At 36.6% G+C, this 11693-nt stretch overlaps 1 protein-coding gene across 3 annotated transcripts; it reads right to left on the bottom strand.

The window, feature by feature from the left end:
• Positions 1–523: 523 nt before the first annotated feature.
• On the bottom strand, positions 524–11592 carry LOC135840122 (uncharacterized). 3 transcript variants are annotated; one of them, XM_065356482.1, is made up of 13 exons: positions 11436–11592; positions 11282–11333; positions 11144–11210; positions 10934–11061; positions 10659–10839; positions 10054–10353; positions 9760–9855; positions 8812–9102; positions 8227–8708; positions 8020–8119; positions 5451–5558; positions 4789–4912; positions 524–3265 (listed from the first exon to the last, which is right to left on the bottom strand). In XM_065356482.1, the coding sequence occupies exons 6-9, from the start codon at positions 10199–10201 to the stop codon at positions 8692–8694; spliced, it is 552 nt and encodes a 183-aa protein (XP_065212554.1). In that variant the 5' UTR covers positions 10202–10353; positions 10659–10839; positions 10934–11061; positions 11144–11210; positions 11282–11333; positions 11436–11592; the 3' UTR covers positions 524–3265; positions 4789–4912; positions 5451–5558; positions 8020–8119; positions 8227–8691. The 3 variants fall into 3 exon arrangements, with proteins under 3 accessions (XP_065212554.1, XP_065212553.1, XP_065212552.1); XM_065356481.1 differs by having other exon boundaries at positions 524–4912; positions 8016–8119; XM_065356480.1 differs by having other exon boundaries at positions 524–4912.
• Between the last annotated feature and the right edge of the window lie 101 nt (positions 11593–11693).

Raw genomic sequence — 11693 nt, 5'->3', positions numbered from 1 at the left:
TGAGTTACGTATCCGATCAATATATATAGAAGAAGCTGGGCTACCAAAAGTTGCCCAGTGTTGGCTCTTGTGATCTGATGCTACTATTCCTAAATCCGTCCAGTGCTTCGAGCCGAGAACGGTAATGAGAATAATTGGTGTCGGTCTTATTGAGTAACGCTGAAGAGAATAATACATGTATGTTTATGTAATTGTACAGATATTAATTATAATAAACGTATTATTCTGTACATGGGTTTTAATTTGTTATAAAAATATTATCCGTTGAACAAATCAGTGTATCCTCCTCGTGGTTATTAACGCCCGCATCCGGTCAATAACCGTACTAGAGGTACACGTATGTCGTAGGTCTACCTCCTACTTCATTGGCGCTCGACAAAGGCACGGATTTATTTTTTACAAATTAATGAATTTGTTGAGAAAATCGCCCACGATTAATAAAAAATTAATCCAACAACGTGAGGCTTAAAAAATCAAAGTATATTTGATAAAGTATTATTTCTTTGCAATAAAAACGCAAAAATATCCGAACAAGAATTTATTCTTGAAATTGAACAATTAAAAAATTAATCAAAAACGGAGAAAAATAATACCCCGCGTCGTTTTTTAGTAGTGGAAGATTCAAGTCCTGCTAGAATCACTCCACCACAAATTCGTAGGCACCGTAGTAATCTTTTGATTGATAAATCGCGACCTATACCTATAAAAACCAGAAAAAATAAAATCAAAATGGTTTCTCAACAGGAGTTTAGTGATTTTAAAACATTAATCGAAGACCAGATTAAGAAGCAATTCGAAGATAAAGCAACTGAGCTAGAGACTAATTACAAGACCAAATTAGATGAGAAGGTAAAAGAAATCGAAGCTACCTATCTAGCAAAACACAACGAAAAAGTGAAAGAGTTGGAATCTTCAGTTGATAAATCTGTCAACGAATTAATGGGAAAATGGTGTACTGAAACGAATAAAGACGTAGGCGAAGCAATAGTATCTTTTAAAAACTCTATCATCGACGAATTAAAAAATGAAAGTACTACTATGTGGCAAAACAATGAACAAGAAATGAAAAAGACCGTAGATATCTTGTTGAAAGGTGCTGAAGCGAGAGTGGCACAGGCAGGAGGAGAGAGATCTTCATCTGAATTGGTCTTCATTGAACTTTTTAGAAAAAGTGCCACGATGTTCACTCACAAAATGATTCACCATCCGGTTCGTTTTGTCAAACAATTTCAGACAAAAGAGATTGAGCAAAATTTAAGCCCCGTAAATCGTCGAATGTTATTTATCTCTTGTGTGGAACACAAAACACAAGCTTGGGAAACCAAAATTCAAGATGGGGAAGAATTAGAAAAACTAATACCACAATTTTTAAATCTCTACTGGGACCAAACGGCGAAACAATCCGCCATTGAGTACTTTAGAACCGATAATGTCGAAAAAATAAAAACAATGGCCGACTATATCGAATATTTTTCAATGTGGTACGATACGTTAGCAACAACATCACTAACGAATGAACAAATTATCGATAAAATTCTTGCAAAAATCCCCCACGCCATCCAGAATAAAATGAACCTCGAAGAATTGAATACTAAGGAAGACCTCGTGAAGAAACTTACTGTGGCAAAGAAATCAGTAACCGATGAGTATCTAGCTATGTACGTACATTCTGCGAAGTACGTACATACAAATTTCCATCAAAAAACTGACCCCCAAGTAACAGAAGAAGCCAGAGAAATTCAACAAGAGAAACCAAGAGTTTCAAATTACAAAGGCAAAAATTTTATACCCAATTTTCACGAGGTACGAGTTAGAAATTTTAATTATCGAGGTAGAGGAAATTATGGATCGTATGTACCGGAGACACAATGGAGAAAACCCCCTCCAAAATTTAATTCAACCGGTCAAGGTGCTAGAGGCGATTTAAGCATTCAAAATATGCAAAATGGTACCCCCCAAAATCAAGCACCTCAAGCACCAAACTCCCAATCAATTCCCCAACCAACCCCAGAGCAACTTTTTTATCAAAATTCTAAGCCTGGGGGTTCAAAAAACGAAAATTGACGATGTATGTGGTCAAACAGACTGCAACGAGAGGTGGGGGTAGGACGTATAAAATAAAAAATGAAATATACGACCGAATAGGAGAAGGCGCAGTGGCAAATCGAATTTCAAACAACCGAACAATTGAGCAGCATTGGCTGCATATTAAGAAAATGAAAAATTTCAACAAAAATGTAATTTTATCGATTGGGGAGGACGAAGTCAACGATCTCTTCGCCCCCTTCGCCTACATTGAAGAATATATATATACGCAAAAATGGCGGTGAAAACATCTATGTTAAGTTTCCTATACTGTTACCCTATGTAAAAGAGAGAAAAAACGCGAAAACGTTGAAAAGATATCTTGCATTGCGCAGATTGTTTCAAAAAATCACTCAAATTACAAAAACCCACCTCCTAACATCTCAAGCTGATATTTTTCTTCGTAAAAATCAAGCTAACGCGATCGAAAAAACCGAATTTGGAAACGTAAAAATTAATAGGCACCTATTTGAGAAAAATCATCGATCAAATAAACCACCTATGAAAAAATACATGTTAAAACCATGCCACGTAGCAATGGTTCGCGAAGTAGAACAAATTATCGAGGGTCGAGAGATCGAACAAATCGATTATGAAATTTTACTCGCGAAGTTAGACTCCCAAAATCGAAGAAAAAAGAATAAAAATAAAAAATTTAAAAATTCGAAAAAAGTAGTTCCAAAAAATGCTACGACCCTAAACTCCAAGACGCAAATTTTCGAAAATTCAAAATACAAGGACCAAGGAGGGGAATACATGGAAAGACAACAACAACAAAATGCAAAATCAAGCGAAAAACACGTCGATAAAAATGCACAAAATAATATTGCAACTCAAACGAGCGTATCAAATACACCTAAAATAGTAATAACACCACCGATCGATTCATTTGAACAGCCGACGTCTTCAATTCCAGTGGCCAATTCAGGAGTGGCAAATTCCACTCGGCAGCAAACAAACGAACCATTTTCGTTCACAAAATGCATGGAAGCGTTCGAAGCAGCTGAAAAAGAAAAAAAGAAGCAAACCAATAACAAAACATCGAATAAAGCAGTACAGACCGATAATATATTCGAGTCACCTCAACGAGTACTAGTAGCTGAAGTTGAAAAAACCCAAGTTGACAGCAATACCAGCAGCGATCTTCTAGCTGACCAAAAATCAGCAAATTCTGCGGAATCTGAAAAAAATAAAGAAGAAGATGAACCACCTAATACGTGTGTAATCAAATGGAAAATTGGAAGTGAAAAATTCTGCGGTTTGTTAGATACAGGGGCAGAAGTAAATTTAATTAGCGAAAGAATGATGCAAGTTATTGAGAAAAGACAAAAAGAATCGATCGAATATGCAATTCCAAAGCATAGGGTAGTAATTACTGTGGCAAATGGGGAAAAAGAAAATACATTCCCATTTTCTGTAAATATTAAAATGTATTTTAAAGATATCGAATGTGTAATTCCATTTTACATCGTAAAAACCCTTCCTTGTGGATTCCTAATTGGTAGAGATACCATGAAATTAGAAAAAATTGGAGCGTCGACGGAAAAAGGTCGTGCAAAATGTAAAAAATTACCAGAAAAAAGGTATAAAAAATTCGTAGCAGACAGTTTACACGCAATACATGGAGTTAAAAAAGTAAAAGTCCACGTATGCGAAGTTGAAGAGAGGTACGAAGAAACGGTGGAAACTCCAAAAAACAGATTCGACCAAATTATTCGACAAATTCGAAATTCAAACCTCACGCACGACCGAAAAATGTATGCCATCGAGCAAATTTCTCCTAAATTGGAAATTCGATCCAGATTCTGTCGATTGGAAACACCGCAATTTTATACCTAGTAAACACAACGAGCATAAAGTTTTTGAAGAATTAAATCGAATGTTAATAAATGAAATTGCTCGACCTTCTGATTCAAAATATGTTAGCAGTACATTAGTCAGAGAAAAATCTGATGGTAGAGTTCGCATATGTATAGACCCCCCAATTTTGAATATGTTGCTCGAAGATGACCCTAACGAGGCATCAAATTTGGACAAAATTGTACATAGTGGACATGGAGTAAAATACCAATCCACCTTTGATTTCAACTGTGGGTACTGGCAAATGAGAGTACACCCAGCTTTTTGGAAATTTTTGGCATTTAAGGTCGATGGCCAGACCTATGAATATATGAGAATGCCTTTTGGAGTTAAAATTGCTGCTGCCTATTTTATTAAAATGCTCAGAAAAATTTTGTATGGTTTAAAAGACCTAGACCTATACGTAGACGATGCCAGAATCAAATCGAAAAATTTTGAAGAACATATTGCAGCAATTGTTGAATTTTTAAAACGTCTACAAGCGGCTGGCTTAACACTCAATGCCGATAAAACAGAATTATTTAAAGAAAAAATCGATCATTTGGGCTATGTACTTGATAAAAATAAAATTGGAAAGCAGCAGATTAAATTGGAAAAATTAGAAAAATTTAGAAATAAATTTTTTTCAAAAAGGAAAAATGGAGTAGTTTTAAAAGAGAAAAAACATATCCAACAGCTAACTGGCTTAACTATGCTATACTCCAAATTTATAAAAAATTACCAAACAATCTTAAGACCAATGACTGACCTACTTGAAAAAGATACCAAGTGGGAATGGGGAGAAAAACATATGCGAGCGTTTGACCAATTGTACGAGGCATTTTGCCAACAGTTTGAACTTACTGCTCCAGATCCAGATCGCGAATTCTTCATTGAAGTGGCCCACGACAATGACATGGTGAATGCGGTCATCTACCAAAAGGACGATGAAAACCGAGACAACATCGTCATGTTCGTCAGTTCATGCCTGAAAAAACACCAAAAAAATTACTCTTTAATTGAAAAAAGAATTTTGGCCCTAATTACTGTATTAAAAAAATGTCAAATTTGGCTAATAGGTCGAAAGGTCAATGTACCTCACAGTATGCAAACAATGGTAAACAAAATACGTTCAGTGGGGCAAATGCATATCAAAGCAGCATACTGGATAACAATTTTGAATAGTTTTAATATCGATTTTTCGATCAAAAAAGACCATAAAAGGTATTTTGACCCTATGCCCCCCGAAGTGACCTTGCATTGCAATTTGATCCAGTATTCTTTTACGCGACAAAAACTTCCCCCCAACCTTAGAAATGCTCTAGAAATGATTGAAGTCCGTCAGGACCTAGATGACAACTTGAGCAAAATTAAAGAAGTCCTGAGGAGCGGGAAAGTGGAGTTAAAAGTAGAGGTACGCGGACAAAAGGCAGTAAACAGCAAAATTAAAAATTTGAAAGACAAATACATAATTAAAAATGGTGTCTTATATCGAAAAGTAAAAAGGCAGGACATGGTGGTCTTACCTGAAAATTTGTTTGCTGAAGTAGTGAATTATCTGCATCACTGGTATGGTCATCTTGGCAGTGCCAGGCTTGCCACCATCTTCGAACGAACATATTATTTCCCCAATGCTAAAAAACACATACAAATATTATTAAATGTGTGCAGAACTTGCAAAACAAATAAAGTTTATGGATTTAAAAAATATCCTCAATATTCTAAAATTGTAGCCAAAGAGGTCGGCGAACTCGTAACAATGGACATTTTTGGTCCATTGCCAAATAGAGAAGGTGGCTCTAAAGCGGTCATTGTTGGCAAGGATATATTTAGCCATTACACTTGGTTCTATGATGCCCCCGACATGACAACTGAACGCTGCACTGATTTATTACTCAGAATTCGCGACGAATTGGCAGCATTGGGGCATAAATTGCAAACTATTACTACTGACAATGGACCCCAATTTATCTCCCAAGAATGGAAAGACACCTGTGAAAAGAATAAAATAAAATGTACACACATTGCACCGTACAATGCTCCAGCTAATTCCTGTGAGCGTACGATGAGAGAATTGGGGACATTGCTCAGAATTGCAATAAATGAGCAATTTGAAGATGAACACCACTACACCCATGAAAATTGGGATAAATATATCCGTGATTCAGAGAAGGTCATGAACCTTCGGCCAACTGAGTTTGGTCTGACCCCAAATGAGATTATTGGGGCATTTAATGAACAACCCGACCCCCAAGTATTTGAAATGCAGGAATATGATTTAGATGGCGAATATTCCAAATTAAGAGAAAAATTGACCAAGATGCTGGATTACATACCGTTCGACAACATTCAAAATGATCGATATATAGAGGACGATGACCTTCTAATCGAAAAAGGGGTCGTTCATATATATACTGATGGGGCATGTACTCGAAATGGTAACGATGATGCGGTTGCTGGCATTGGAATTTGTTTCAAACCTTATGGTAAAAAGAATGTAAGCCATAAATTAAACGTAGAAAAAAATACCAACAATGTAGCTGAATTAACAGCAATTGAATTGGCTATGGAATTAATTTTGAGAAAAACTGATCATAAAAAATTGCAAATCAATACTGATTCTCGATATGCAATTGATACCATCAAAAGAACCGAGCAGTACATTGCAAAAAATTGGAAAAGCAATGGAAAAGAAATTCTGAACAGAGAAATTTTAGAAAAAATTGATAAATTGAAAAAACAATTTGAGCATATCGAGATCAAGTATGTAGAGGGGCATAAGTACGATTATGGAAATGCCATTGCAGACCGTTTGGCTAAGGCTGCTGTGTATGAGGATGAGCTAGAAGTAATTCTACGCGAAAATCCGAGTACAAAAATGGAAAAGATAGGTACCTACATAAGACTCAGAAACCATGAAAAAATTATAAAAGATGAACAAGAATTCAACAAAAACGATGACGTAGCAAAAAGAGTAGAGGTCGGTGACCTTGTGATGCTAGATACCCATTGCCAAAGTGACAGCAATAAAATGGTATCCGGTAAACTCTATCCTAAAAGAAAGGGACCCTACGTTATCCTATATAAAATACATACCAACTGTTATAGAGTCCAAAACTATAAATCAACTCAACAAGAAGATAGGCCTATCGCCAACGTACGCCAAATGACCCCATTTGTTAACAAAAAGCAATTAAGAATGCTGGAGGATGAAGTTCGTTATAAATCCATCTTTGATGAACGTCCCTTCCAAGAAAGAATCTATGATAGGACCAGATTAACCGAAAGAAAAGAACAGAAAAAAATTGAGGAAAAGATTGATGATGAGCATGCATTTTTTGATATGCTTTTGAAAGAAGAAAGAAGGATGAAAGAATTACAAGAAAGAGCTGAACAAAAACTAAAAGAGGAAGAGCTAGCACATAACCATTACAAAGCAACTGGTAAATGGTTATTTAAATTACCTAATAGGGAGCTTGACCCTGTACTACACGAGCATTTAAAAAATTTGAAAAAAGCTCGAAAACTTTTGATCCAAGAACGCCAAAAACAAATCAGAGAAAAAAGAGAACAAGATCAAAAAATAAAAATCGCTAAAAAAGTCAAAGAAATTCATACCATATTGAGAAGTCAAGATGAAAAAGATTTAGTCTGGTTGCAAAAAGTAAGCGATCAGATTACACAAGATAGGTTACATGAACTTAGCGTTCTATGCCTATCAACGTGTAAAACAACAGACGCAACCAATACTGTAAAATCCCACCTCATCCAAAATGTACTCAGTATGGAACAAGCTAAATCTATCTTTTGTTATTGGGAATAAACCATGAAAAACTCAAACAATGGGAAAAAACCACCTCCCAAGTCCCAATGATAACGCAAACCACCACGAACCGAACGCAGAACGCAACAACGTTGCAATTGTGTCTTATATGTTGAACGATAGGTACCTACCTAAGCACGTATACGTACGCATTCGTTACATGCAAGTTCAAAGTGGAAAGAATTTTTGTGTTAGTCAATTATTGCAAAAAAGTGCTCAAATCAATTAAAAAAGTGCTCGCATCGCGAATAAAACTTGTTATAATTACCTACGTGTAATTTAAGCCGGAATTTTTTCCATAAAAAGTGTGAAAATTCGCTCATCATCGTAAAAACGTGCTCGCTCAATCCAACTCGAAGGGCTCGTTCAAACCTGGGAAAAGTCAGTTAATTCCTGGTTAATTTCATGTCATCGAATAACTCTACAAGGTAAATGGCTATTTATTTAAAAAATAATTCAATTAAAAATAAAAAACTTACCAAATAAAACGTGATCGATAAAAACGTGGCTCGCATTTTTTTTTCTGTGTTGATAGAATGGACGACGAATCGAATAATAACCAATCGTTAAATGCATCGCCGGTAAATGAACGAGAAAATCACCGTCACCGTATCAAGAGTCTAAAAAAGCTGACTCGCAATCGTCGTCCTCTTCTTCTTCGTCTTCGTCGAGTTCGTCGTCGTCATCGTCGTCCTCTTCGTCGAACCGATCGTCGTCGTCACCGGCGAAATCTCCAAGCTCGACATCATTATCCGAGCCAGATGAAACCGACGAGATAGCAGCTAAGCAACTCGAAGACAAGCTTTTGAAATCCGAGACCGACGATTCGCCCCAAAATACGCCGCCGATCCGCCGCCATTCGATGCAAATCGCTGGTGCTTCTTTCGAAGAGATACCCGTCGTCGAGAACGAAGGTAAGGTTTCTGAGTTTAAAATACCTAAAATCATCGGTACCTCTCCTCTGAAAAAACGTAAAAACAAATCTAAATTAGCATCACCGGTGAAAAAACGTAAAATATCTAAAAAAGCGAAAAAATCTTCAAAGAAAACAAAACCAAACTCACCCAAATCAACTAAAAAGAAGTCTAAGCGCACCAAAAAAGCGAAGCGCAACGAGAAACAATCGAAAGCCACCGAGAAAAAATCCGAACCAACAACAAAAGCAACCGCCAAAACTGCTAAACCTCCGAAGTCACCAGTACCATTGCCGAAGGTATCTGCCAAAAATGTCTCGCCGTCGTTAACTGCAAACCAGAACAAACATGTCGAATCATTGTTCGACTCCGACGATGATAAAATACAACAGCGACCGGTGAAATCGTCGTCGGTGTATTCGCCACCAAGTTTCACTTCATCTGAAACAGAAAGAAACGAACGGTCATTAAGATTAAAAGCACTCGAATTTAAAACGAAGTATGATTCATTAAAAGAGAAATTTGAATCATTAATGAGGAAAAACAACGACCTCAAAGACCGAAATGAGGAACTGAAAAAAACTCTAGTTCCAACGGATAAGAAAATTCGTTTGCCAACTCGAAACTGGACCTACAATTTCGAAGAAAACAAATTGTATTGGAGACACAGGCTAGTACTGGGCAACGGAGTGTTAGGTGCAGTAGCAAATTACGTAAAGCACGATATGGCCGGATATGTGGCGCCAAAATCAACGTTGGAAAGTTTCCTCGATAACTGCCCACCTACGACCGAGAAACATTATTATATTGAGTGTGGTTTTGAAGATTTTCAAAATCGAAACCGGTTACCCGAAGAAGTAGCCGAAGAAGTGAAAAAATTTGTCGACGGATTAAAACCGAACGTCGAACTTACGCGTATTTCTCTGGTACCCTATGTGGGTGATTTTGAAATTGATGCTAAGATCAAAAAATACAATTCAATTCTAATCGATTGGGGAAAATCCGCCGAAAGGGTAGAATGTTGCGAAAGAATTAAAATTGCGACCGAGGACTTTAGAGGAGGAAGATGGCACCGTACAAAAAGTGGCTATTACGTACCTTCCAACGACTTAGTCGAATATTTGTTTCGTGAGCTCGAATTGGCTACCGGAAAAAAGTTGGCTCCATCGTCAGAATCCTCGGAAAATAACTCGGCTGAAAAATCGGTAAAAATAAAATTCAAAACTAGTATCGAAAAATTAACCATTAAAATAAGCTAGGTACCTACCTAAAAGTTTAACATCTTGGGTAAAATGGTGAAAAATTAATTCGTAAAAAATCTTAACAAATAGGTACCTACTAACATGCGAAAAATACGACGAAAAATGTTCTAATTAAAAATCTTATATTTACCTAGCGACAGCCACCGAAATACGATCACCCAAAGCCAAAACAAAGGCACCAAATGCCCAGGGGGCAAGGTCAACGACCACTGAAGTGAAAGTTCAAGCCAAACATGGGTAACAGGTTCAAACAGCCCAATCGCCAACAAACCAACCATCAAAGTTATCAGCAAAATGCAGGCAATCGGTATCCGCCTGACCAATATCGCCAATCGTATAATCAACCACCGCCGCAAAATTATGCCGAGTACCCTCGGGGGTCGAGCTATCCAAATCGTGCATCACGCAGGTCAAGAAGACCTCGCAGAACCTATTAAACAAAAAGAAGTAAATAGGTAAAAGAAAGAAAAAAGTAATAAGCACGAAAAACATCGAAAAAAGTAACCTACTCATTTGCTTGCAAAATACTCATCTCATTACCATATTACAAACAAATAATTTTTGCACGAATCAATAGTAATAATCACATCTCATTTATTCATAATTAACCAATAATTACACTACACACTAAAAAAGAAAAAAACTCATCTCGCCTAATGCTAACTTGATTAGAAAAATCTTACACGAAGTTCATTTTAAATTGTGCAAAATAATTAAAAAATAAAATCAACTCACGATGAATGTGGTTTTTTCTGTTTCAGACCAAGAAATGGTACGGGTGCACGTCGTTACACCTCCGGTGACGGTGAATGTGGTGACAATAATTAACCGTTCTTTCACGGTATTATCGCAGCGAACAATTCCAGCAAGGCACAAGGTCGAAGTATTTCCGGCGGATTTCGTGCTAGAAAAACTCCTGGAAGATGATTAAAAAACAAGCATTAACTGTGATATTAACTATAAGAACTCGTACCAAATAAAACGACAAAAAACGATGAATAGTATTGTACCTGTTATTCACGTGTAAAGAACACCTCGAAAAAACGCTCGAAGAAGAAAAAGTCAAAATTCAAAATCATTTCATCGTAACGTTCGACCAAAGCTATCGTAGATACCGAGCAAAAATCAAAATTCAATTCTGTAACAAAAAATAAAAACACTCGAAAAACTCTGGTATCGAAAGAAATAGAAATAGCATGAGAGGGAAAGAGTGAACTTACCAAATAAATTGAGAAAAGTCTTCGGTTCCAAATTGAACTATGGAAATTATCACCATTGATAAAATACCTGTAAAGTAAAATGAAATAATCTTAGTAAAAAATAGTAAAACAATAGTAAGTGTGAGATGTAGTACTTACCAGCAGCAATGAGTAGTGAGATGAGTCATCCTGAAATATGCGGTTGAGTGGCCTAAAAAATTGAAAAACAAACCAGAGTAAGAAAGATGAGATCTTGAAAATCCATCTAAAAAAGTGTGTATAAAGTAGCAGTTGCTACGAAGAGAAGACTTACCGGTCATCGTATCCAGCGTCGAAAAACATCGTCGACAACATCGTCCTTTGCAGTTACCGCATTTAAGCGAGAATTTGTAGGGTAAAAAACTCAAAATTTAATAAAAAATTGTAAATTTTGGAATTGTCAACCATTTTTTATCGTCGTCGTGTTTACAAACACGATGCTGTTGTTGTTTGATTTTCGGCCACTGCTGCCAACCTTCATTTTTTTTCGTGACGCTACTATAGCGCTGTGTACAGTCGATATTTTTAACTA

The sequence above is a fragment of the Planococcus citri genome, chromosome 3, assembly GCF_950023065.1.
Source record: "Planococcus citri chromosome 3, ihPlaCitr1.1, whole genome shotgun sequence".
Taxonomy (NCBI): Eukaryota; Metazoa; Arthropoda; class Insecta; order Hemiptera; family Pseudococcidae; genus Planococcus; species Planococcus citri.
Note: the sequence above shows the minus strand (reverse complement) of the source record. Positions and strands in the feature narration are given on the sequence as shown.

Bases quoted from the DNA above. Each gene is read 5' to 3' on its own strand.
- LOC135840122 (XM_065356481.1), bottom strand. From the start codon at position 10,201: ATGGTTGGTTTGTTGGCGATTGGGCTGTTTGAACCTGTTACCCATGTT. The intron at 9,856-10,053 runs GTAAATATAAGA...CCGATTTTTCAG, and splicing joins ATTTCGGTGGCTGTCGCTAG to CCGAGTTATTTTCCGAGGAT. The intron at 9,103-9,759 runs GTACGTAATAGC...TTTCTGTTTCAG, and splicing joins TTCGACTAAGTCGTTGGAAG to ATGAAGTGAAACTTGGTGGC.